The 27,908-nt window shown below is 42.8% G+C and overlaps 1 protein-coding gene across 8 annotated transcripts in view; it reads right to left on the reverse strand.

The window, feature by feature from the left end:
* Positions 1-27,908, reverse strand: part of DENND1A (DENN domain containing 1A) — a 545,539-nt gene that overhangs the window by 209,518 nt on the left and 308,113 nt on the right. For all 8 annotated transcript variants that reach the window (XM_032251630.1, XM_032251634.1, XM_032251629.1 and 5 more), the window contains one exon: positions 9,752-9,797. In XM_032251630.1, the coding sequence (XP_032107521.1) occupies positions 9,752-9,797 (46 nt within the window). The remainder of the gene's footprint in view (positions 1-9,751; positions 9,798-27,908) is intronic.

The following is a 27,908-nucleotide window of genomic DNA, read 5'->3' on the forward strand; positions in this document are numbered from 1 at the left end:
GCATGGTGTTAAACAAAAATACATGCGCCTAGATTTCAAGTTGGATTTGTCTAGGCCAAGGGTATGGCTCTTCAATCATCACACTGCTGGTCTCTGAGCTCCCACAATGGCCCTGCCCCTAATCACTTGCAAGGAGTTTATGAAGTCAACAGTCTTACGTCGCTGGGCTCAGTTAAAAAGTAAGTTTAAGCTAACATCAGTTTAGAAAAAGTCGCTCATTAGAAAAATAAAAACAGGCTGAAAAAGGAGGGCAGAGTCAATCTTAGGTAGATAAGTCTTTTAGCTTTCTTTGTAAGGAGAGTGTATCAATTCTACACCTATATAATACTGATAATCACTTCCATTTATTTGGCACCCACTATGTGTCAGGCACCAATCTGAGTGTTTTCATGTACCTTCTTATTTACTCTTCACTGAAAACGCCTATGAAAAGGGTTCTCTACCTATTTTACCAGTGAGGAGTCTGGGGCTCCAAGAGGCACCTTAACATACCCATCTGCAAAACAGGGGCACCTCCCTCAAAGTGGTGGCAATTAGAAATTACATGGCCAAAGTGCCATGCACATTAGTACAGACCCTCATTCAATGGTCAAGATTATTATGCCTATTTCCAATAGGCATCTCTTAAGAGGATGGCATAACAGCAGTTCTGTGCAAACTGGTCAACTGTGTGATGTAGTAACTACACCCTCTTTTCTTCCATTTTTTAAGATGGATTCTCACTCTGTCACCCAGGCTGGAGTGTAGTAGCATGATCTCAGCTCACTGCAACCTCCGCCTCCCAGGTTCAAGTGATTCTCGTGCCTCAGCCTCCAGAGTAGCTGGGATTATAGGTGCATGCCACCATGCCCGACTAATTTTTGTATTTTTAGTAGAGACAGGGTTTCACCATGTTGGCCAGGCTGGTCTCAAACTCCTGACCTCAGGTGATCCACCCGACTCGGCCTCCCAAAGTGCTGGCATTACAGGAGTGAGGCACTGTGTCCGGCCAACCATACCCTTTTCACCTGAGAAACTGATTTCTGATTTAAACAAAGGAGTTTGTTTAGGTTGGGCACAGTGGTGCCAGGAGGCAGAGGATGCAGTGAGCTGAGATTGCACCACTGCACTCCAGCCTGGGTGACAAAGTGAGAATCTGTCTCTCTCTCTCTCTCTCTCTCTCTCTCTCTCTCTCTCTCTCACACACACACACACACACACACACACACACACACACACACACACACACAAGGAGCTTGTTTGAAGTGACCTAGTAGTGGTGAAACTAGAATATGAACCCAGGTCCAGACTCCAGTGCCCAGGACTGTTACACAGCCCCGATGCTCGCTGCCCACTGCTCCTTACCTCAATCTGGCAAGAATTTGACTCATTAAAGCTTCTCTTGGTAACAATTAATAAACTTTAACTTTTCTCTGAAGCCAGTGTTTACATTGGTCAATGCAACCTAGATATAATGACATAAATGATGATAGGAAAATACAAAAACGAAAGCATCAATGATGGTTTCACATTTTCTACTGGGATTCTACTCCTCATTACTGAGTTTTTCTCATCTGTAACAGAGAGCTATTCCATCTTACATGAGAATGTTTCCATCATGACAAATTAGATTGAAAATGTACTGAGTACAAGAGATACTTAACTCAGCCAGAAGTACTTATTCCCTTTCATTACATAAATTACTACTGAAGCTTTAAATTGTTTCATATTAACTAATTCCAACATTAGAATAAGTGGCATTTGAGATTCATGCTCATTTTAAAAGCAAATGCTTACTGTGAAGAGGAGACAGCTTCTAAGGGAAATCCATCCACTCAACCCAGGGCCTTCCTCAAGGCCTAAGGTGAGCAGAGCCTGCTACATTTGCAGTATGAACCTTCTGGATAGAACGAGACTTATACGTGATGACTGTACGTGAGAACACACAGCATGCTAAGGAAATTCCAGGGCCAAGCTACTGTTCAATTACCTTTTTCTTTACAAAATAAAGCAATCTTCATCCAGGGTTTCACTGATTTAAACTATGCCTCTTATTTTTATACTACTAACAAGAAAGATGAATGTTTGTCACAGTAGTTTTAAAAAGCTCTTCATGTTTGATTTAAATGAATAAGCTATATCAGTTAATTCTCAACTCTTTGCTATGGATAGTATCAATTTAATTTTACAGATAAAAGAGTGGAGACTTGCCCAGGCCAGGAAACCAGGTCCCAGTCACAAGTATGCTCAGAACTTGCCTCTGGAGGAGTATGGGGCCGCCAGCTGCAAGCCCTCCTTTCCCCTTCTTACCACAATCTCCAGTGCACAGCACTGAGAAGGAAAAGCCCAGGACAGGTGGGGAACTCTGCCCAGGTATGGGATGGCGCAGGCATAATCTACATGGCCCGATGAGAGGGTACACAGAGCAGAGGCTCTGGGGGCTGATAAATCCCTTACAGGTGAAGGCCTGAGTACAAATTATAGTCATTCCTCAGTATCTGAGGGGGATTGGTTCCAGTGCGCCTATGGATACCAACATCTGCAGATGCTCAAGTCTCTGATATAAAATGGTATAATGTTTGCATATAACCAATGCACATACTCCTGTACACTTTAAATTGTCTCTAGATAACTTATAATACCTAATACAATGTAAATGTTAAATAGTTGTGATACTGTATATAACCACTATTATACAACAATTATACAAATATTATACAAGAGCCAATACTGTATTGGCTTTTTAATTTATATTCTTTTATATATATATTTTTCCCAAATATTTTTGATCTGTGGTTGGCTAAATCTGTGCACATGGAAACTGTGGATGCAGAGGGCTGACTGTATTTTACCTCTCAGAGCCTGAGCGTCCCCATCTGCAAGTATGGATATCTCCTCCTTCACAGACAGTCTGAGGAATGCTCAAACATGAAAACAGGTCAAGTCCTCAGCACAGTGGTTGGCAAGTACTCAAAAGATGTTAAAGTCTCCTCCAAACTTTTCCCTTTCTTGCCATGAACCTATGAATGAAACTACCAGGTGAGATTTTTCATGCAAATATCACCTTTTATTTCATGTTATTTTGAGACAGGGTCTTTCTCTGTCACCCAGGCTGGAGTGCAATGGTGCAATTATGGCTCCCTGCAGCCTCAAACTCCTGGGCGTGGCTTGAGTCATCCTCTCGCCTCAGCCTTCTAAGTAGCTGGGACTATAGCTGCATGTCACCATACCTGGATAATTTTTTTTTTTTAATTTTATGTAGAGATGAGGTCTCATGGTGTTGCCCAGGCTGTTTTTTAATAAAGCAAGAATATGATCACTTGGCACTAACAAATGTCACATGGAACATGTCTATTCCTGTGATGACACATATACAAGTCACCATTTATACCTGGATGTAACTATGGCTCAGAATTTTTGCATCAATTGCAGCACTAACAAATGTGAACTACATCTTACTTCTGTCTACATGTGGAGTCCTGCAAAGAAGCAAAATGGCATAATGGTAAACAAGAAACACTCTTTTTTATTCTGTTTAAAAATAAATATCAAAAAAAAAAGAGAGAGAGAGAGAAAGGAACAAAGCATGAAAGATTTTCTATGCCAGGGGAAAAATGAAAAGAAAAAACCAGTTAAAATAGTGCCAACTCAATTGACAGAAATTCCAGTTCTTTGAAATGCAAAGGAAAAAAAACCCATTACTTTCCCCTTGCCTGTAAATAAGTAAATCCTATTATTTTGTATAAAAGCTCCATAGTTAAATCAGGAACATCACTGTAGACACAGGCAAATGTGGCCTCTGGATCCCAGAGACCAAGATGCGCTTTGATTTGGCACCTGGATACTTTCCTCCGAATGGCAGCTCAGTGCTGTTTTAAGCACTTGTATATTTGCAAAACTAGGCTTCGAGGGACCCATGGCTGAGCCTTCCTAGACAAATGATGGTTAAAGAAGCAGAATTCCAGGAGCTCCCCATGTGCCCATCACACGCCTCTTGAAATTCCACTGGAGGGGAGAAGCAGTTGGGGGCCTGCCAGCTGGCCCCTGGGTCTCACTGCCCCTGCTCCTACTGCCTTGAACTACCACTTAGTATATAAAATAAATTCATACCCTTAAACTGAGGTGTAGAAAGAAAAGCTAATTCATAAAATGTACTTGAAAACAGAGAAGAAAAGACACAATCTAGTAAAAGTGGTGCTTAAAACTTTGAAGAAAGCCATCACTCCCAACACCTCTGTCACAGCTTGGTAGCAAAGGAACCATTTAGAAGCTCGAATTTGGGATACTGACCCATCTGAATTTTATGTTCATGTTTTTAGTGTGCAATTTCCTTAAGAATTACCTTGATCTTTGCAAATATCAATTTACTTTATTAATGTGGTTAAGTGATTTCCAAGCATTTTATATGGAAGGACTGTGTTTTTCTAGTGGCCCAGAAGGAGAAGGCCTGACCATGTCCCTCCACTATTTACACCCTTCAATGGCTCTCCATTGCCCTATAAAGTTCAGACTCTTTACTGCAGCTTCCAAAGCCGTGGATGGGCTGGCCCCGGCCTGCCTACCTCAGCTCATGCTCCTATCAGAGGCTGAACTACTCATACCTCCTGGAAAGCCCCCTTTGCCTACACCTAAGTCTTTGCAGATGCTGCTATTTCTTGGTTTACCTAATTCTTATATTTATCTGCTAGGTTTCAGTGTGGGCATTCTCTTCCCTGAGAAGCATTATTCTCAAGGCTAGTGTCAGCGTCTCTCCTCCCAGAGCTTACAGCATCCCAAATTCACGACAATTGCATTATATTTTTCTGCATCTGGTCTAGACAAAACCCTGTGAAGGTGGAGATTATATCACGTTCACCATTTTTATACAGAGTTCCTAGTATAAACACAGTGCTTGGGTTCACAGAAGGCTCTCAGAACTCTGTTGTGGAAAGGAATGTATACTGTGTCCCTACCAAATGCCAGACACTGGGATATGCTGTCCATATACAGGACTCCGCTCTCAGAGAGGGAGAAAGTAAGATACAGAAAGGCGAAGTATCATGGCTGGAGTTAGCACAGCAAGGAAGTGGTCAAGTAGGGGTGTGGAAGTACATTTGTCAAATTCTACAGAAGTGTCACTCCCAAGCCTGGTACATGCCTCTGCATTGCAGACCAGGAGAAAATGAGGCAGGCACAAACCAACTGTGTTGAAACTATCTTTCCCTAGGATATAAGGATGATGATCCTGGGAACCCAAGAGCTCCTAAAACACAGTTTCAAAGCCATCAGCTTAACAATGGAAATGGCTTGAAGGCCACCGAAGAAGTAAAACCAGCAAGGAGTGCTGACCTTTGTTGAGCTCTTTATGTGCAGGTACTATGCTGGGCAGCTGATAGGCATTATTTCCCTGGATCCTCCAATGATCCCATAAGGGACACACAGCCATTATCCTCAGTTTACAGGTGAAAAAACAGAGACTCAAAGGTCACTTACCTTACCCATGATCACGTGAGCAGGAAGTAGGGGTGCCACATTCTGTCTACTTCACTGCCCCTGTGCATGGGTGGAGCTTCATTTATAAGCCACCTGAGCCTCTGTCTGGAAATGTCACTGATGTCACCTTTCCCTTCTCATTCCTGACCAACCGACCATGGAGAATGATAGAAATTACCTTCTGGATACATCCCTCATGTCACTCTGAGGTCTGTACACAAAGCATTGTTTGTGAGGTTTGGGGAGGAAGGTCTTTAATTATCAAACAGGAGAAGCACCATCAACCAGACATGACCTGGCACCTGCTACCAGAGATGGCACAGAAGAGGGGCTGCATAAATGTCTCTTGAGCTAAATTGAGATCGCTTGAATGAAAGGACAGTCACTGTGGAATCTGGCCGTGTTTTGGGATTTCCTAGCTGCCAGCTAACACGATCATTCTCTCCAAGAAGAAACTAGGTCTATGCCAATACCCTTGGCTATTCTGCTAACATGCCACTAGCCTCAGATTGCTTACATGAGAGGGAGACTATAAACAGGCAGAAGGAGAGAGAAGAATGGTGATCAGGTATACACTTGTCACTTTGGGAGGAAGGTGGACTCTGTAAGGTGACTAGGTTACCTTATGGCATCCTGCAAGAGCGTGAACCAGAATTAGGTCTTTCCCCAAAATAACCTTTTTAAAAATAAGAATGCAAGTTTGTAATTTATATTTCTTTTTGTGCAACAAATTTGAGTGTCATAAAAATGGTTAAAAAGTCTTCCTATGGTAGCTTTTTCTAAACTTTTATGAACATCTGCCACATTCATTTGAAGTTTAAAAAATTCTGGCACATATGCAAAGGCATAATAAGGTGCCTATAGCTTTCAAGAAAAAAATAACAAGACAGTCAAAAATAAGCCTTTTGCTGAATTGCCAGTAAGAAAACTAGTGTAGCAAGAAGAGATAGACCTTCCTGAGTACCTTCCTTAAAGAGCTTTCCTTTGGCCCCAGGTCTGAGCTGGAGGTTCCTGCAGGAAACTGAAAGCAAAGCATCCCTTACACCTGAAGGGTACAACTGAACTAGATAAACCCAATCAGAAAGCACAACTAGGGCACTGGGAATCTCAGCTGAAATTCAAGAGAGAAGGTCAGGAGACTGAATTCTAAAATTTGGTAGTTCACGGCTGCCCTACACACCCAGGAAACACTTCTTTGTTCAGAAAGTGTCTTGGCTGGTTTCAAGAGTGGGGAAACTCCCATTTTTGTTTTTATTTTTGTGTTGACTACACAGGAGTTCAGCACAGCAAAATCCTCCCCTGTCAATCAATGGGGCTAAGATCTATCTTGGCCAGTGCTTCCTGAGCCTTCTCCCTTAACGCCCTTCAAAGGCTCAGCAGAAGAGACCTGCACCCATTCATGTAAGTGCAAAACTCTGTCTCAAGTTTCAGCTGCAAAATGTATGCATATTTTACACTGCATGTTTTACTACAAAAGGCCTTATTTAAAATTACTTACAATTATATAAAAAGTAAAAAAATTTACTTCCCGCACCTATAAGTAAAATTATGGCATTGGGTTGCCTGAAAACAGTGATGCCTATTAGTGGGCTTCTAAACGTGCTCCAGATCACAGCTTTCCAAGCATTCACTCAGCACTTCTTTTCAGAAAGCATGTGCTCAAAGAATACCACCTGTGTGGCATCCAGCTAGGTGCTGAGGACGCCACAGTGAATGAATGATGCACAGTCCTTGTTCCCAAAGAACTCATGCTCCTGGGGATGATGGAGAGGGACAAGGAAGCAAACAGCTATTATTCAGAGCAAGAGACACTATAAGTGAGAGGAGACAACAAAACAGGAGGGCTTCTTGGAATGGTGGAGAAGGGCAGGGCTGATGCATGCAGAGGGGTGGGAATGTGGATATGTTTAGAGATTAGCAAGAGCATGGGCTAACATGGGACAGTGATCGGGCAGAAGGCTTGACAGCAGTGGAAAGACTGCGCAGAACCCAGGGACGTGTAGGGGAGGCTGGAAGGCTCCTTCCCAAGCATTATGTGGCCCATGGTTATCCAGTGACTGGCTGGAGGGCAACCCATGCAACATTATGACTATGCACTGACCTTTCTATTCTTCATACCTCCAGGACCTAGCAAAATGCTTGGAACATAAGAGGCCCTCACGTTGTTTATCAAATGAATAAGGCTTTTGCAAGAATCAAAGAAAGCAAAGTGTCAATGAAGGCAGTAAGGAAAGAACAGGGAGAGAGACATTTCAGAGCTTTATGAGTATTTAGAGAGAACAAGGAAGAATAGCATTCAGCCATGTCACCCATGATCAGTGTGTCCGTCTTTGTTGTTGTTGAAGGCAGTGGTATCATTCACAGGGACCAGGAACACAGGAAGGGGAGTAGGGTGGCTTAGAGAGAGAGAGAGAGAGAGAGAGAGTGTGTGTGTGTGTGTGTGTGTGTGTTTGTGTAATAAATTGTTTCGGGGAGACATCTGCAGTACATCCAGTTGAAATCCAATTGGCACTTCAAACTTTGGACCTGAAGTTCAGAGAGAGGCAGACCAGCGCTGCAATCCCAGCTGAGTCATTGACACTGACCAGGTAGCAGAAGCAAAAGGCCTTAAAGAAGGTGACTAGAGGGCATGTAGTAAAGAAAAGAAAGACACAACTAGAAACTTGGAGAATGCTGAGGCGTTGGGACATAAAAAGGAGTCTGAAAAAGCCTGTGCTGGAGCAGTCTGGAAGGCAGGAGGAGAGGCAGGCGGGAGGGAACTGTGGACTCTGATAGACCAAATAGTCGTTATATTAGTGTTTCAAACTCTACAGCAATTGGCACTAACAGTTCATTGGAAAGCATTCACTTTGAATTTCAATTTTTCATACGGAAGCTTTGAATAGACCCCCCCCAAACTTGACAAACAAAGGTAAAACACAGAAGAAATCTCTTCAATCTGATCTAAATACATCATCCCAGATAGTCCATAAACTGTGTACTGTATGTGCTTAGGGCTGGGTGATGACAAGGAGGAACTGTTAACAGAATGTAGGAGCCACATGGCCGGCCTGTCAAATTAGAAATTTGAGCAGATTTCTGTGGTCTATTTTGATCAAGATTCTCAATGTCAAACAAACAGGTTTTTCGATAACCAACTTCTTTCATTTTCGTAAGCACAATAGCACAGTGTGCAACAGTTAGTGAAGCAGGTGGTCCTCGTCGACGTGAAATGAAGGGAACAGAAGAAGAGAAGTAGCACTTCCTTCAAGACATGCAAAGCACCACCGCAGACGGACATGGCTGTAGATTTTCCCTCTGAGAGCTTATCTCCTGTGCAACACAGGCAAGCCCCCTCCCCATGCCTCATTTTGCTCTAGCACAAATTAAAGCTCTCTCCTGAGGAGGAAAGGGCTTAGGGGTACTTGTCTACAAACTAATGACACTTACAAAAGCACAGAAAAGTCCTTTAAAAGAAGTGCTATCTAATTGGTACAGCCATACAGAAAGCAATCTGGCATCCGATGGATAGCTTTGACCAAGCATTTCTACTTTAGGGGTTCTACGCTAAGGAAATGAGGCAAAATGCAGATAAAGCCTTATGCATAAAGATGTTCACTGAAATGCTATTTATAATAGTGAAAAATTATAAACAACCTCAGCGTCCAACAGTAGGAAAATGGTTAAGTTGTGGTATATCCAAATAGTGGGAATGATAGGTAGTAAATTAAAAATTATTACTGAGAGTAGATAAAAACATGTAGAAATTCCCAAGCCATGGAAATTAAAATTAAAGTCATAAAATTATAAATCATATCAATTTTGCATATTTATACAAAACAAATATTTAGGGAATAAAGACTAAAGGGAGACTAGTAAGATGCTAACAATGGTTCAATCTGGAATAATGGTATCACGGATAATTTTAATTTCCTTCCTCATGATTCTATATACATTTTACATCACATTTACTGCCGTGAAGAATGCAATATTGCTATAGTGATTAGAATAAACATTTTGAAATGCAAATCATTTTCCTTCTCTCATTCAAACCCTTAAAGAACCCTTTCCTCCTGCCTCCTTGACTCTTACTCCCTCAACCCATGAAAATCCACACTCTCTGGGCAAAGTGGGAAAACCCTGGACACAGAGCCCAGTAAAAAGTGTCCAAGCTAAATGCCCAGCTCTGTGCACCTGGGAGGTGCTGCGTCAGCATGCCCCCATGTGCAGAGCTGTGATTCCTGAGACTGGTCTCTCCACCGCCACACAATGAAACAAAGCCCCAGGTAGAGCCAACTGGGGAGGAAAGCAGCCAACTTACCTCCATTAAACTTAAATGGATTCCTATGAGGTAGGGCATGGGAGCACTGTGAAGAGAAACAGAGACACACAGCTGCTTTAATGTCTGTTGCTTCTGACAGAAAATTACAGATGGTTCACTATTTGGAGAAAAACTGTTTTAATAAACGTATGCATAGTTACATTTCCTTTCACAACAAAAATCCTAATATGACATTTTGTTCCCAAGCCTAGAAACTTCAGAAGAATTTCAAAACGTGGGCAGCATTGGAAACAGCATGGGTAGCAGGAAGAGCATCAACCTTGGGATTAGCCCCTAAAGAGCAGCTCTGCAACTGCACAGCCTCAGTTGCCTTATCTTTAAAATGGAATCCTGGATTTGAGCCAGCATGTTGTTATTAGAATCAAAGAAAATATATGTTAAGTGATCAGCAGAGTTCTAATACAAATGGGAACGATTATTGCCATGATTACAACAGAAAATGAAGTTAAGGTTGAATGAAGGGCATAATGTTTCAAAGAAGAATATTTTCTATTTGCTGCTTCCTCTGTCATCAAGATGTGATCTAACTGTCCATTCTGATTGGACAAAGTACTTGGAAAGCTGCCAGCAAGCATCTCCTCCCAGTTGTACACATGCCATCCCATGACACTATAATTCAGAAAGCCTCTGCCAACTGCTTCATTCACAGAGCCACGGGTTCCCTAAGTCAGTGACTGAGCAAAAGCATAATAACTCAACTCCAGTGGGTTTAAAACCTGGGCATTTTGGATACACTGGTCCTGTCTTGGTTTTAGGGGTGAGAGAGAGGGAGAGAGAGAGAGAGAGAGAGAGAGAGAGAGAGAGAGAGAGAGAGAGTGAGTGTGTGTGTGTGTGTGTGTGTGTGTGTGTGTTTGTGTATACATGTTATCATTAATGTTACCTACCAATAACAAATGTGCTAGACGTTATATGAGGAACTTTAAATTCTTCCACCACGCAAGGTAGATACAATACCCATTTTACAGAGAAGGGTCTAGGCCTAAAGAGGTTACATCACTTACCAAATACTACAGAACAAAGTCAGTGGTAGACCTGGGATCTGACTCCGAAGTATGCATTCCTTCTCTTGTGCCATGCTGACTTAGTGATATGAAATCCCCAAGCTCACTTCCCATGTAATGTTTTCCTTTGGGTTAGGGGAGGGAGGTCAAAGAATAGCAAGGAAGGGTGTGACTGGCAACTTTTCCATCTGTCTCTCCAGTAGGGGATATATCCTATGAAATGTGCAGATGGTATTTTGTGAACCTAGAGAAAAGATACCTGACTCAGACTGGGGTGACCAGATACTTTTCTTCTGGGGAAGCTGGTAGAGTAGAGGCAGTTGGACAAGGAAGACTCTTTGAGGACAAAGCTGGAGTCGTGGGTAATGAGATAGGAGAGATTTGCTTTCAACTGTATACTAAGGAGTTCAGGCTTTATCCTGAAAGCAATGGATAGGCAAGGAAGGTTTCTAAACATCACATGTACATTTTTAAATTGCTCAAACATTTAAAAATAAGAAAGGGCACAATTCCTTCATTACCATTCAACAAATAAAATTCGGGCAAAAATCCTTCCTTCCCCCAGAATATAAAATGTCCTGCTTACCACAGATCTCAGCAGTAATATAATATGTCTTGGGAACATGTAAAACAGACTTGAATATTAGCAGCTCAGTTTGCTAACTATTCTAGAAGATTTTTGTATTTGATAATAGCTTAAGAAAGAACTATACACACAACTGCAGTGAAAGTGGAGTTGTCTTTTCTTTCTTCCTCTTCTTTTCTCCTTTTTTTTTTTTAAAGGTATCTGCTGTGCGCAGTCAGCTTCTCTTCGCTTCTAGGGGCAAGGAAATGCCCTGTGATTTTTTTCCCCCTTAAACTGTAAACCATTAGTTTAGCTGCCAGCTACACAAATGCTCAAACTTCCCAGTGTGCCTGGCTCTGCTGTCCAAGCTTTTTCCAGTGTACACTGAAATGAATGTGTTTCTAATTAAGTAGCTTCAGGAACATGACAGCTTCAATGTCAAAAATACAAAGTCTGAACCCTGGCAGGAAGTCTTAAGACTGCAAATGTCTCATCTAGTGGAACCTTGCCTAATGTAATGAAAGGAAGCAGGAAGAGCACAAATTCCAGAAAAACGGCCACTTATTAATGTGACCAGAAGCACAGCCTAACACATAGAAGGGAGAAAGCTCAAATCCATAATATTTAAGTAAATCTTATCACCTCTCCCATCTCCTACATTTAATCATGCAACTGACCAATGATCATGAGTTTTGGCCAGAACTGTAGAACTGAAATTTCAACAAATGAGTTAATATACAGAAAAAGACATTCAAATGGCTGAAAATAAGTATGTATAGCAAAAGCCCTCTGTATGACTTAATCATAGGATCTTACGTATGTAGATTTTAATGCCATGCCCTTTTGTCCTACAATAAAAACCAATGATACCCTGAAAGGAAAAAGGGGCCTCACAGAAGAGACTGAAGATGCAAGAAAGTGCAAAATGGAGCTCATTCTTCAAGTATCTTTAGATAGGAATTTTTTAAAGCCCAATAATTTTCCAAAGAGTAATTATGGCCTATTGTAGAAATGTAGTTTTCTTAGCCAAGTATTGTTAGAACTGCAACAGCTCTGTATTTAGAAAATATTTAAAACACATTTATTCTAAAATCATAGCAGTTCCATGTTTTGTATGAATGCAAATTTGGACAAATACCTTTTACACTGTCATCATTTACTTAGAAAGCCTCAGATACTCCCCTGAATCTACTGCATGTTTGCTCTGCAAATACATAATTATGAATTCAAAGTGGTGAGAGGGAAGAAGATGAAATCCAGAATTTCCCGAACATCTCAATGTGGTACTTGTGCAATTGGGTAATTCTAGGCATGCTCTGAAATCGATTCCTATTCTCAATATACCTCAATAAATGATTGTAGCTATTCACTCAGTTTCTTGGAAACCTCTTCTTTGTCTTTTTATTTTTAAAATAAATGTCTGGGGAGAAAAACACCTACCCATGATTATGTTAGCCTAACACAATTACTTTTTCTTTTGGATTCCTTTCTAATACTACTGGCTCAAATAAACAGCTTTCTATCTTTGAAATTATCGAGTACATACATTGTATTATTTTCTCATTGGCTACATGAACATTTCCCAGATTGTTCCATAATCTTTGTGATTATTAAAGACTATAACATTCCACCAAGTATGGATGTACTGTAATTTATCAAATGTGATCCCTAGAGTAGACGTTAAGCTGCTTCCAACTTTTCACTATTAAAGTTACACTGTGATAAAAATGAACACCTTCAAGTGCACAAATTCCTAGACACTGAATTACTAAAAATTAAAGGACAGGACTGTTTCTTATCTTTTGTTATATCCTAGCAAACATTTCCCAAAAAGGCAGTACCTAGCCTAGTGGAATCTTTCAGGATTGTTGCAGAGATTAGAGACAACCTCTGAGGTACCTGGTACAGGAGCAGCACATGGTAGGGTTCTCTCTGAGCTCCTGGCATGGCTGGCACCATTGGACCCATTCTCCTATTACCCACAGAATGGTTTCTTGTTCCAGCCCTGGTTCTGTAGGATACCCACTCTAGAATATCTGCCAAACTGCTAGCAAGAATGGTCAAGATGCCAGGATGAATGGGAGGTGCTTACATGCACATGTCATCTCTACACATGGATTTCTGACTCCCAAGCAGACTCTTGTCACCTGGATACTCTACTGAGTTCGGGAGGGTTGCTTTCTACTTTCTTCAGGGAGGGTGCCTTTCCTTTCTAATGCACCATCAAGAATGGAAAAACTATCAAGGAAACAATGGTTCATGACTTTCTGATCACTTGGACAAATTTTTAAAAACGTTTTTATCACTCTTGGGCATATATTAAAAATAAAGCATAGCAAAATAAATTGGGTAAGCTATTTCCAAAAAAACTTCTTCATATTCAGAATCCAACTCATCTGAATCCTTTTCTGACTCAGAGGCATAAACGTCCATGTTTTTCCAAGGGTACCTCAGTTACAAAACAAAACAAAAATCCATCTACTAGAAGTGATCTTCCTGTTTAGGTCCAAGAAAGAACTTATTTGTTGCTGTTCTAGAAAATATAAATGGGAATATCTGCTTCACTAACAGCAAATGTATATACTCTGCTTCTCTGCTCTGGCGCCTTTCAGCATTCACAGTGACTTTACATTTCAATGCTGAATCATAGTGCAATTTTGAAGACATTTAAACGGCAATTAAACAACATGTGCAGACCCAACAATGCACATAATTAAATTAAAGCAGTGATAATATTAACAGTTACAACCAAATTTACGCACAGGCAGGTCATGACAACCCTGTCACAACTGCTGTATGGCTGACAGTGATTGTACCTCTTGGTATAGCAGAATGGGGTAGATCTGTATGAAGCTTTTGTTCTCTGGGAATTACTGCACTATCTGATTTCATCAGTTACATATAGGAGAGTAAAAGTGACTCTTTCTTCCTTCTCCCCTGAAAAGGAAAAGGGTTCTGTTGTGGTGTTGAGACAGACACAATAGAATAATCTTTAACTGGAATATATCTTTAGTCTGAATCCTCTTAAGAGGAAAAGGAACTTTTATTGAGGTGCTATAATTCAGTCACTTTTACGCATTATGCACATAATTCTCAAGGGAACTCTGCAAGGTGGTGCTATCATCTGCATTTTCAGGTTAGGAAACAGGCTCAGGAAGACAAAAGTAATTTGCCAGGATCACACAGCTAGGCAGTGGTCAAGCCGTACTTCAGATGCAGGGCTGCTGAACAGAGAGCTCAAGCTCTGTGCAAGATGTCACACAGCACATACTCAGTACTTAAGCTGAAAAGAAAAGAGCACTAGGGTACCAAAAGGACTATTCACCAGTCCTCCTGGTTCCAGGCCTGTGAGGCCAAGTGCTATTCTGACAGGTAAGTCCTACAGCATGAGATCATTCCCAGCAAGGAAAAAGCAAGAATATGGAAACTGCAGACTTATTACCGATCTAGTAGTCCTTGTTCATTATTATGACACTTTCAAAATTTGTTTAATTCTTTTCCCCCAGATAACCAGAGCCCTCTTAAATCATGTTCCCCTGAAGTGAGCAGCTACTAACTGGAAATGAGTCCAGTGAAATAAAGAATACTGGCTGCTCAAAAAAAAATACAGCTTCCCAAGATGAAGGGGGAGGAGACAGGAAAATAAGGGAGAGGTAGGAGGGCCCTCCACCCCCAGGTGGGCAACGCCTCTGCCATCATGAAGGAACATAGCTTAGGACAGCGCAGGGATTCGGAAAGATCACTGCTTTTCTGTTTTTCACATAAACACATAGGTATCCACATCACAATCTATATATCACAGTGCCACCTTACCTCTCAGAGGCCTAACACCTTCTTAACCAAATACCCTGAATCAGGTAAAAGAGATCCTACAGGCAGAAAGAAAAAATCTGAAGGAGGTCTTATGTGAACTTTGCTTTCTTTCTTTTTTTTTTTTTTTTTTGTAAAAGACACAAATGTATAAACACAGATTGTCTTGTGGTTTTAAATTCTGCTAGAAATAATGAGCCTGGCTTTGTTAGAGAGGTTAAAGGAGAAAAGAATGCGAAAAAGAACAAGAACACACACCAGAGAACATATCTTGTTGGAGAAGGCGAATGATCATAGTTTTGGACTTAGGAGCGACAAGATAAATGCTCTTCAGGCTAATGGAACGGCCAGTGTTGGACAGGAATCCAGTAAGAGCAGCCATCACTGACTGCAAATTTGCCAAGAGCCAGCACTAGGCTAAGGCTCAACAAGCATTTTCTCATTAGATTCTCACCACGGTAGCATAAGGCAGGTATTATCAGAACTACCATTTCACAGATGGAAAAACTAAGATTGGAGAAGCTAAATAATTCCTCTGACGTCACACAGCTAGTAATTGGCAGAACTGGGACTAGAACCCAGGCCCATGATGTGGAGATAAAACGAGCTTCTTAGTTCCTGGAGACCAGCATTCCCACAGGCTGCAGAGGAAGGTGGTTAGATGGTTTTCTCTAACCTGCTCCCCTAGCCTGGAGCTGTGACAAGACCTAGGACCTTCCACATTCTGTCTAGCTCCTCCTCTCCTGCTACCTTTTCCATCACAGGAAGCTTCTGGTCCCAAAAGTGCCTCTGAGCTCCCAGTCACATGGTGGTCCCACAGGCCTCAGCTTCACTTTTCCTTCAAGTCCGGCTGAAGTCACGCTGCCCGCCTCTCAGATGGCCTGCCCAGTGGTGGCTAACACCCTCTTGGGAGGGGCTTTTGTCTGGGTTACCCACTTGCCATAAAGCATGTGCTGATTTGAAGGGTGATCTACATTGTCAGTCACAGAAGCAGAGAATACTGTTTCCCAGAGCCTCCTGTGGTGCCATGTGCAGAGCAGAAAAGATAAAGACAGTCAAACTGCTACTTACTAAGCACACACCACATCCCAAGGGCTGCACTGGAGGCTCTAGTCACCTTATCTCATTTAATCCTCAAATAATTGAATTTATATCACCCATTTTATAGATTTTTTTTTTTTTTTCTAAGACAGACAGAGCCTTGCTCTGTCGCCCAGGCTGGAATGCAGTGGTGTGATCTCAGCCCACTGCAACCTCCGCCTCCTGGGTTCAAGCAGTATTCCCGCCTCTACTTTCTGAGTAGCTGCAATTACAGGTGTGTGCCACCATGCCTGGCTAATATTTGTATTTTCAGTAGCGATGGGGTTTCACCATGTTGCCCAGACTGGTCTTGAACTCCTGGCCTTGGGTGATCCACCTGCCTCAGCCTTCCAAAGTGCTGGGATTATGGGCATGAGCCACTGTGCCTGGCCATTTTACAGACTTAAAAAGGCATTCTCCTCAAGCCTGTAATCCCAGCACTTTGGGAGGCCGAGGCGGGTGGATCACGAGGTCAAGAGATCGAGACCATCCTGGTCAACATGGTGAAACCCCGTCTCTACTAAAAATACAAAAAATTAGCTGGGCATGGTGGCGCGTGCCTGTAAGCCCAGCTACTCAGGAGGCTGAGGCAGGAGAATTGCCTGAACCCAGGAGACGGAGGTTGCGGTGAGCCGAGATTGCGCCATTGCACTCCAGCCTGGGTAACAAGAGTGAAACTCCGTCTCAAAAAAAAAAAAAAAAAAAAGGCATTCTCAAAACTTGCCCATAGTCACCCTGTTAATGGTGATTCCAGCCCAGATTCTCCTACTTCCAAGTCTCTTACACTACTCTTACTTGCTAGTAACTTCTCTTAACCATTATGCTACACTTGACAAAAAACGGTTATTTGATAATTATAGTTTAAAAAGTAAAACAGCTAGTGGGTTCATAGCCAGAATAAAACTATATTTGCCTTACTAGCTGGAATTGACTGATACTCTTTTCTGTTCTAAACAGGATTTAAGGCAATTATATGAATATTTTCAACATAGCAACAAAAGTATGAAAAGAAATAGGAGCCAAGCGGGAAAGAAAAGGAAGGTGTGGCAAGGTTAGTGTTTCCATTTCATGCTGGGACACCTGCTGGGATGGTCACAGGTTTGGGTCTGAACATTCTGCCACCAACCCAAAGAGGGAAACAAGGTTGTGAGGTGTACTGTGGTGTCCACAGGAGAAAAATAAACCAGCCACTCAGGAGCTTGAATTTTCAAAAGGCTCCTGGGGAGGGAAAAGTGTTTTCCACAGGCCAGTCAGTCAGTCACTCAGTCAACAGGTATCACTAATATCAGGCACCAAGCTGGGCTGGGGCAAGAGGAGAGCAAAATAGATCTGGTCCCCACGTGAAGCTCACAGTTAAGGGTAGATCAAATAAGGACATTATTGTACATGCGCAGACCACTACGAGGAGATGCACAGGGTGTCATCAGGTACACAATGCAAGAGCCTGAGATGACCTCATCTCATCTCTGCAGCAATCTTGAAAGGTGGGTCTCCATAATTCACAGAGGAATCCATGGCTCAAAGAGGTTAAGTGACTAGACAAAGGTCACAGCTGCTGAGAAGTAGAAAGTATGGCTGGCTGGGGAAGAAGAAAGTATGGGGTGACTGCCATGAGGTAGGCAAGTTTTCTTTTTTTTTTTTTTCCCCCGGGGAAAAAGTATTTACTGTCTTTCCTGGTACCCAACTGAGCCCTCCCTGATTGATGAGCAGAGGAGGAGGAGGATCCATGAGGAGACCAGGAACAATTTTGGGTTAGGAGAAAAGAGAGATGCCCTAGTTTCCATTTGTGGTTTCGGCAGCGAGAGCACGGGGCCCCGCCACAGCAGAGGTGAGCTCAGTGTGCACCAATGTCCAGTGGGCACTGAGGATGGTTTGCTAATGCAAGACACATGTATCACTGGACCTGATCAGTGACTGGGAGAGGGAGGACAATGTCCTTCTAAGTGTGGCTCTGTGGCTTCCTGGGGTAACCTACATGGATAGGGGCAGCGGAGATGCATTCTAGAGCCCCAAGCCACTGGACCCAACAGAAATGAACACGAGAGTTACAAAGATAACGCCTGGACAAAAATCTGGAGAGGTCAACATCAAAGCCTGGGGTAGCCGCCCTTTTGTGCCTCCGCGGCCTACCGGAAGGCGACAGACTTGGAAAACATCAGGAAGGGCTCCACGGCTAAGACCACGGCGGCAGGAGAAGTTAATCACAGAGAAAAGGTCAGGAGACAGGGCTCTCTGCTGCCACGGAGAATTCAATGAGAACCATAACAGCTGAAGTCAGCTGCGGAAAGGAAGTCTCAAGTTGTGAGCCACCAGCAGCCCATGAGAGCCAGTGGAAACACAGGAATGAATAAGGTACAAAACAAATAAGGGAAAGAAAGAGGTTTATGAAGAAATAAATGAAGAGAAAGTAACAGAAAAAATGTATTAAAAAATAGTGCAACTGGTAATAACAGGAGAAGATTTTCTCTTGCTGTTTTTCCAGGACTCATCCCACATGCCAAAATGCACAGCATCCAATTCCCTTTTCAGCCTCACCTTTCCATCCATCATGGTTTAAGGGCAAGATGAACCCACACTTGTTGAGAGATCGCACAGGGCCTATCACTGTGCTGGTGCTGCATATACTGTCCCTGGTGCCAGCACCTGAAAGAGGCAGGCACACTATCTCCAGAAGCCCTGCCATGAGGTCACTTGACATACTGCTAAAGCTTCCTGTAAATCTGATGTTACTCAGTCTGTGGCCCCTGTCTTACAGGTGATCTATGGCTCCCAGGAACATATCTAGAGTGTTGTTGCTACAGAGCCCCCTATACTGTGCCCCAGAAATTAGAACTTCCAGAGTTTTCTAAGTGTTGGGTTCAAGTCAGGCTCCAAATCGGGGGGGGGACGGGGAGTGAGGAATGTGTCACTCACATACAGAATGTGTCGTGAGAAATGGAAAACCAGGCCAATGCTCAGGCACATAAGCAGGAGTCAGGGCCAGCCACGTTGCATGGAGGCCAGCTGAAACTCGGGCAGGGGAGGCAGGCTGTTGCCCCTTCCAACACCAGGCAGCAGGAGGGGGCTGGGGAAGGTGGGAGCACAGGGCAGGTCCAGATGCTCAGAGGCAGATACAGCAGTCAGGAGGTGGTTAGGCTGTGGTCCAGACAGCTCCCCAAAGCGTGGGTGGCTGAGCCAGCAAGCACCATTCCCCCAATCCGGGAAGAGTCACTCCTGTGTTAAAGGGACACCTTGCTTTCTTTAACCCTGCAAGTCTTAGTAATGCTGGGAGTGACACTGCTGAGGCCAGATGAGAACTGTCCCGCTGCACTCCTGGCACTGGTGCCTTCTGGGGGGCATGGCTAAAGGTCAAATGGCAACCATCTACACAGACTACCCGCTTTTTACAGACCTTTTGCTTTTTGCTATATGTACTGTGAAAGGTTAAAAAAGTTTTTATTTTATTTTATTATTATTTATTTTGAGACGGAGTCTCCCTGTCACCCAGGCTGGAGTGCAGTGGGGTGCGATCTCAGCTCACTGCAACCTCCGCCTCTTGGGTTCAAGTGATTCTCCTGCTTCAGCCTCCGAAGTAGCTGGGATTATAGGTGCACACCACCATGCTCGACTAATTTTTGTATTTTTAGTAGGGAGGGGATCTCAGTATGTTGGCCAGGCTGGTCTCGAACTCTTAATCTCAAGTGATCCACCTGACTCAGCCTCCCAAAGTGCTGGGATTACAGGCACGAACCACTACACTCAGCCTAAAAAAGTTCTTTAGATAGTGAATTAGATAGTTGGAATATAAAACAAACGACTGATCTGTATACATTTATTTATTTATTTTCGAGACAGGGTCTCTCTTGTTGACCAGGTTGGAGTGCAATGGCATGATCACAGTTCACTGCAGCCTTGACTTCCCAGGTTCAGGTGATTTTCCCACTTCAGCCTCACAAGGAGCTGGAACTAACAGGCACATACCATCACACCTAGCTAATTTTTGTATTTATTTATTTTAAAGAGACATGGTTTTGCCGTGTTACCCAGGACTGGTCTTGAACTCCTGGGCTCAAGCAATCTGCCCAGGAGTGCTGGGATTATAGGTGTGAGCCACCGCAGTTCTGGCCAGAACTGTATACTTTTAAAAGGGTGAGTTTTGTGGTATGTGAACTATATTTCAATTTTTAAAAATCTAGCAGAGAACTTGAAAAGACAGTTTCCCTATAGAGTTTATAGTACTGATAGATATAGATTCCCACAGAATCTGTAACACAGATAATACAAAGGGCCTAGTTTCTTCTCTACCTCATTTCCCACTTGGAAAATAGCTTACATCAAAAATGTCCAGTCTGGGTATGGTAGCCAACATTCTGGGAAGCCAAGGCAGGCAGATCATTTGAGGTCAGAAGTTTGAGACCAGTCTGATCAACACAGTGACACCCCTTCTCTACTAAAAATACAAAACATTAGCTGGGTGTGGTGGTGCACGTCTGTAATATCAGCTACTCGGGGGGCTGAGGCAGGAGAATTGTCTGAACCCAGGAGGCGGAGGTTGCAGTGAGCTGAGATCACACTGCTGCACTCCAGCCTGGGGGACACAGCAAGACTCCATCTCAAAAAAAAAAAAATTAAAAAAATTGTCCAAAGCTTCCCCACAAGGCTCTTGACACATTTGGTCGTGGGTGCTGCTCAAGGAAATGAAGGTGCATCTCAATACAGGGCTCTTATCTGTTATCACCTAACATTTTTCCAGTTGCCTACTTGGTGCCAGGCTCTTCATGTAGAGCAATGCTTTTAGCTATCTCCCTGGCAATGGCTTCACAAATGAAGATACTAAGGCTTAAGCACTTTGAGTGAGTCACATCTTTAGTAGGACCAGAGCCTAGGATTTGGACCCCAAGACTATGGCTTCCAAACCTGAACTGTTTTATCTCACTCGGCCTCTCTGTTCAAGCCTCAGGGTCAAGTTTGGTCAAATCTCAGTTGAGGAATTACCTAACTAGCAATCTATGATTTCTGACCATTAAACCAACACAAATTTGTGTGTGCGCGCGCGTGTGTGTGTGCATGCATTTCCTAACCATCGGTCCCACCACAGAGCCCAACCTCCCTTCCTCTTCTGTCTGAAACTAAATTCCTGGTCCTGAGCCCCTCCAGATCCTCCCAGATGAGCTGTCACAGCGGCACCATTCCACTCTTGGCACATTGCTGCTTCTTAGCTTAAAAAAAAAAAAAATCTCTGATCTCTCAATCTTAACTGGATGTTTGAGTTCTTAGGTGAAGCAGTGTTTCCCCAGATCCAGAACTACCTATGAGCACCTATCTTCCTATACCCACTGCCAGGAACAGAGTAAGTACATAAGTACTTGCTGCAAAATGGCAATGACACACAGCTTTTGCTTACTTATTGGAACCCAATCTTTAAGAAAGCCCAGAGTCTGGCATATATAAGAGAATATTGGCCACAACTGTCTATCTAATCCTCTATCTAATCCACTTCCATCCTGTCTGTTAAGTCTATATATTTAGATGATGGAAAAAAATTCAGTTGAAATTCTTTTTTTCCAAAACAGGGTCTTGCTCTATTACCCAGGCTGGAGTGCAGTGACATGGCTCACTGCAACCACCACCTCCCAGGTTCAAGCAATTCTCCTGCCTCAGTCTCCCGAGAAGCTGGGATTACAGACATGTACCACCATGCCTAGCTAATTTTTTCTATTTTTAGTAGAGATGGGGTTTCGCTATGCTGCCCAAGCTGGTCTTGAACTCCTGGCCTCAAGTGATCCACCCCTCAGCCTCCCAAAGTCCTGGGATTACAGGTGTGAGCCACCATGCCTGGTCTCAGGTGAAATTCTTAGCACCCACAGATACGTTAATATATATTGACTATCAGCTATGAATAACATATAGTATTTACTATTTATGGAGCACCTACTTTTGTGTCAGTAGTAATCATTATTCACTTCCAACTGAAAACGTTGGCTCAGTGACCTCAAATCTAGTAAATGGGGAAGGCAGGTGAGGGCTAGGCTTCCTTGTTTCTGCTGCACCACACTTCCATTTGATTTTCGTCTCTGCCATCAAGAATATCAACAACTCCACTTAATCTAGCATTGACCTATTTCCTATGCAAAACTTCGTGGCATTGATGAAGGTAGTGATTGGAATGGGTGCAGATCTGATTAACCGGATGCCACTTCAGGGCTGTGCCGCCCAGACTGCTGCTCCATCACCTATATGGACTGTGCACCTTTTGCTGAAAATCCCACATGGAATATGTGATGTAGCACGAGGGGGTTGATTCAGAACCCTACATACAGCACACAAAGGGACTGAAACTAGCATCTCTCAGAGAGAATCTGAGCATCTCCATTCTGAGAGGAAGAACGGCTTCCAGAGTCATCTGGAAATGCCAAGAAATACAAGGCATTTTGCGAAGTCAAATGCAAAATCCAAACCTTCACTGTATATATCCTATTTGACTTCTCGGTTCAATCGTGCCCTCAAAAAGCATCAGGAGCTAGCTACTAACTTTGTTTTTGACCTGACTTCTTTTGGGGAAAAGCATGAACTTGTCTTGATCTGCTTTGAAAATATTTTATCACAAATGTGTGTTAATAAGTGCCTAGAATAAACCAAATATACAATTCAAGTTGGGAATTGATTTGCGGTCCCTATTTAAGACTACTTCTGAAGGAGGAAGGGGGAAAAGAAATTTACATGGGAAATACCATATGGCTTCTACTGGGACCTTTTATTAGCAAAATTTAATTAGCATAGCGCCTGGTACATAATAAGTGCTCTATAAATATTTGCTGAATAAATGAATAATTAATGAATGACAACATACGTCTACAATTAGCAAGTCACCAAGAAGAATGAGGAATTTTTTCACAAAATCTTGGTGATGGGTACAATTTATTCTCTAACACTTTGTGGAGGATATTAGTAAGGAGAGCTTTAATATCAGATGGCCATGGATTTGAAGTGCAGGCTCTCCTATTTCTTGGCTGTGTGAGAGTAGGTAAGTCACTAAACCTCTCTGAGCGTCAATTTCCTAATATATACAATGGAGCTAATAATATTTACCTTGCAGCTTGATTTTGAAGATTTGCAATAATGTTTATCAAGAGCTTGTCACATACACAGTACTCAATGGATGGTGATTATTATGAAAGGGAATGCTGATTCTCATTAGCAAGTTAATCCTTTTGTCCCAGAAATAGGAAGGCTTTCCTATCACTGGCCAAGGTCAAGGCCACCATCAGCTAAGGTAGGAAACCTTCTCGTTTCCACTTTCAAAGTCAAGGGAATGGCACAGATCTAAAGTAGAGAGGAACCAGCAGCACATGTTTTTAAATATTCATAAGGGCTGGAAATGTCTTACTCCTTTCGTTTTCTCTGCCATCTGCTTTTGTTTCTTTTCTTTTCATTCTTATGCCACAGCTGCAAATGAAAACAACCATACAATAACTCAAGTTAAATTAAAAAAACAAAAAAAACAAAAAAAACACAACAAAATAAAAACAATCTGAGGGATAGAAAGAGGAGACGAATTATAAAGTTTTCCCCTGAGCTCTCAAGGCAGAAGTAAAAATAATGTTTAATGTGAGCTAAACCTTCTGGAAGCTGAAATCCATGCCTCATATTTATAATAATGGTGACAAAATCACCCCAGGTGCCACTTGACTAATATCTCTAATTGCTAGAGCCAGTCTTCAAAGTAGGTAAGTCATACCCATTTTACAGAAAAAGAAATTGCAGATCAGAGAGATAAAACAGATTTTTAATGCTTACACAGCTAATAAGAGATAAGACTAAGATTTGAATCCAGGTCTGCCTGAATCCAAAACCTAGGCACTTTCCACTCTATCATCTGCTCCAAAATAGGAAGGGACACATAAAAAATAATTCAAGAAATATTTAGGGCAGCTCATTTGTACTAAACTGATTTTTTTTTCAGATAATTAAAATCTGTGATTATAGCTCTAATTAAAGTTAACTCAGATGATTGTTTGTTGTATTTGTGAATGTGCAATTAGAATCTTCCAAATAATTGCAGGGTTTTCAGCATCCTACTTTTCATTTTTTCACTGCATGCAAACTAGAGCTTTGCTGTTATGGCCTCTTGTCTACTAAAGGGTGCAATACAGCTTTTGGGGTTTCTGGACTCAACAACTGTGACCTGCGGTATCAACAGCAGGGTCTGGGCTCAGCCCTACTTAACATGTCTTTGTCTAGAAGTCAATGAAGACTTCATCTTCAGGCGCCATGTAAAAAGCTCTTATGGCCTACACTGTTGTCCTGAAAACTCCTAGCAGCATGTACCTGAAGAAAAACTGGCAGCAGCGGTCCTCATGTGTTAATTACACTTGTGAAGTCTATTATGCATAGAAAGGGCACCTGCTGGCAGTGAAAATGACTAGAATCCGCCCTTCCTGTGCAGTGAGTAAATTGAGAGTTCATTTCTACAGGAGATAATAGTTTTCAGATTCCATTTTGTGTATCCCCTGCATGGGGACATACTTAACATTTAAATAATCTGCAGAGGAGCAAACCTCCTTCAGATTTACATGTTTCAGGCCCCTACTACTTTACTTAAAATGCTAGTTATCCCTGCTGGCTCTTACCACCAAGGATTAAACTCAATGGTGGTGAAAGTTACTGAGCACAATAGAATGAAGTTATTAGCATTGACTCAAATTTCATGACATTTGTAGTCTCTGACCAAAGCAGTGGTAGCAGACTGAAGGTGATCAAATCAACCCTTAATTATGGAGGATCTGTTTTTTCTCTTGGAGTCTTTCCTTTCATCATTCTTACATCTTATAGTTAACAAACAGACACCAGTTCCCACTGGCCTGTAATCATCCTTTGGTCATACGTCAAAAAGTTGTTTCACAGAAACAAGAGACGAGGAGAAAGACTATTACACAAACAGAAACTTCCAAGATGGTGCCTCCTCTCAAAACCCACTCAGGCACCAGTGAATACAAGTCTCAACTTTGATTTTCTGGAGTGGAAATTTAGGATGACAAGGACTTAGCAGCCTTCCTTGCCAAGTCTTCTCTTCTAAGTTAGACCTGCCAACATCATTGCCCTTGGTCAGGCTGGTAACAGTTTTTCAGAGTGCTAGAGTTAGAGAGAGTTGAAAAAAGGATCTTGGATCAGTTTTGACAGGAAAATACATCTAATGTGTCTCCAAAAAAAAAAAAAAAAAAAAAAAAAAACATGATGAGAGAAATGGCAGCTGGAAAAAACAATTGGCTAGAATAAACACTGATTTCTGAAAATAAAGCTTTAAATTATAAAAACCATCCTTTTTCATTGTAGAAATATTTGAAAATATGGAAAATAAAAAGCACACAGAAATTCTCTCCTGCCACCCTGTCTCTGTTAAACATTTTGGTGTATTTCTTTCCAAATTTCTGCCCCTCTATATGTATACATACATACATCCAATTTTTTTGTTATGTGAACATATAATTGTCTTAATAAAAATTTAATCGTAGAGTATAATAGATAACGTCTGTATCAGTTAAAGTTAGTAAAGCTCTTTGGGCCTTGGTTTACTAATAACCTGTGAAATGGAGCTAAAAGTATCAGCCTTGCAGGGTTGTTGGAAGAATTCAATGCCATCACATATAAAGGAGATGACCCAGTGTTCAACCATGGCGGCTATCTTAGTCACTGATGTCTCTGAGAGGGCAATTTCTCCTCCACAGTTCTGGGAATGTAAGCAGCCCATTTTTAACTAGCTCACAATTTAGCTGAAACTTTTCAAATACTAGAAAGCTAAAGTTGGGCCATGCACAGTGGCTCTCACCTGTAATCCCGGCACTTTGGGAGGATGGGGCAGGTGGGTCATGTGAGGTCAGGAGTTCAAGACCAGCCTGGTCAACATGGCAAAACCCCGTCTTTACTAAAAATACAAAAATTAGCTGGGCGTGGTGGTGTGCACCTGTGGCTACTAGGGAGGCTGAGGCCGGAGAACTGCTTGAACCTGGGAGACTGCAGTTTCAGGTAGCTGAGACTGGGCCACTCACTGCATTTCAGTCTGGGCAACAAAGCGAGACCTTGTCTCACATAAATAAATAATTAAATTGTACTGCTACTTGGCAGAGGAACTATATTGATTCTTCCAGCTCCACCTATCTCTGCAGAAGCCCTGGGTATTCCTGACTGAAGCATGGCATGAAAACCCACTGGTGAATCTCTTCTAGGGGAAACCGTGAGACAGAGTTTTACTCTGTCACCCAGACTGGAGAGCAGTGGCTTGACTGTGGCTCACTGCAGCCTCAATCTCCTGGGTTTAAGCGATCCTCTCACCTCAACCTCCTGTGTACCTGGGACTACAGTTCTGTGCCACTATGCCTGGCTAATTTTAAAAAAAATTTTTTTTGTGGAGATGGGGATCTCATGATGTTACCCAGTCTGGTCTCAAACTCCTGGGTTCAAGTGATCCTCCTGCCTTGGCCTCCCAAAGTGCTGGGATTATAGGCATAAGCCACTGAATCTGGCGTGTGATGTCTATGGCGGGGGGGGTGTCTCTACCTGTGGAAGACCCTGAGGCATATATCTGCGGGAAAGGGAGCTATGTCTATGAAGGTGGATGTGTCTGTGTGGGGGTCTATGCATGTGAGCATACTGTGTTTCTAGGGGGAGAGCGTGTGGCAACAGGTTCTACATGCTAAAGGGGCTGGATGTCACTCCAGGACTCTGTCTCGGGGGACATGTGTCTCCTTTCACCTCTTCCTGCTTTTTCTTGCTCTCTCTCTCCCTTCCATCTTCCTTGGGTGTGTGTTTTGTTCCTTCTCCTCCCCTCTAGTTCCCTTCATCTCCTTCTTCCTCTATGAGCATCAGTGTCTGCCTCTGCCTAGCCCCTCAAGTGTTCATTTGAACAACAACAAACATTACTGGATAGTAAAACAGAGTCCTTTTGGTCCTTTCCTTGGAGATATATGGCACTGAGAAGAAACCAAGAGAGTTGGCTCAGAAGCTCAAGCACAGGAAATTTAAGCAAAGGTCGACTCTGAGGAATGGGACACCTACGCACATGTGTAGGGAGAGGAGGGAGACAGCAGAAAGAGGAGTTTAATGATACCCAAGAGAACAGAGGTCTAGATGGGTCCCAGAGAATCCTCAAGAGACAGCGGTCCGGCCCAGGTGAAGTGGCTTTGGACAGATTGCTCTTCCTCCTTCAGGATTGGTAGGAGAGGAAGAGGCAGGCAGGCAGCAAGCAACCAGCCGTGGGTGAGAAGGAAGGCAGTTGTGGGAACACAGACCCTATGCCCCCCTCTTCTTGCTAGACGTGACAATGCATCCCCATCCCCGAGCCTGCTGCATGGTGGGGAGAGTGAGGGCTCAGGGGTGACTGCAGAGGAGGAGGGCAAGCTAAGGTGACAGAGCAATTTCTCCTCCACAGTTAGCACCACTCTGTAGCAGGTCCTCTCTGCAACGGCTCTCAGACTTTCATCAGCAGTACCTTCCAGACAAGAAGCAGATAAGAAAACGGTAGGGAAGCCTAGGGTCAGGGGTAAGGCCAGGGAAGCAACAGCCTGCAGGGAACTGGTGAAAAACCCGGGAGCAGTTCTGGCCTGTTTGTGTGCCTACGTCTTCTACACCCAATTGTTTGAGTCCCTTCTGCTGGACACTGACTCTCATCCCTGTCTTCCCAGCACTTAGCACAGTGCCTGAGACA

Source organism: Sapajus apella, unplaced genomic scaffold, assembly GCF_009761245.1.
Source record: "Sapajus apella isolate SASKATOON/1434 unplaced genomic scaffold, GSC_monkey_1.0 scaffold76, whole genome shotgun sequence".
Lineage (NCBI taxonomy): Eukaryota > Metazoa > Chordata > Mammalia > Primates > Cebidae > Sapajus > Sapajus apella.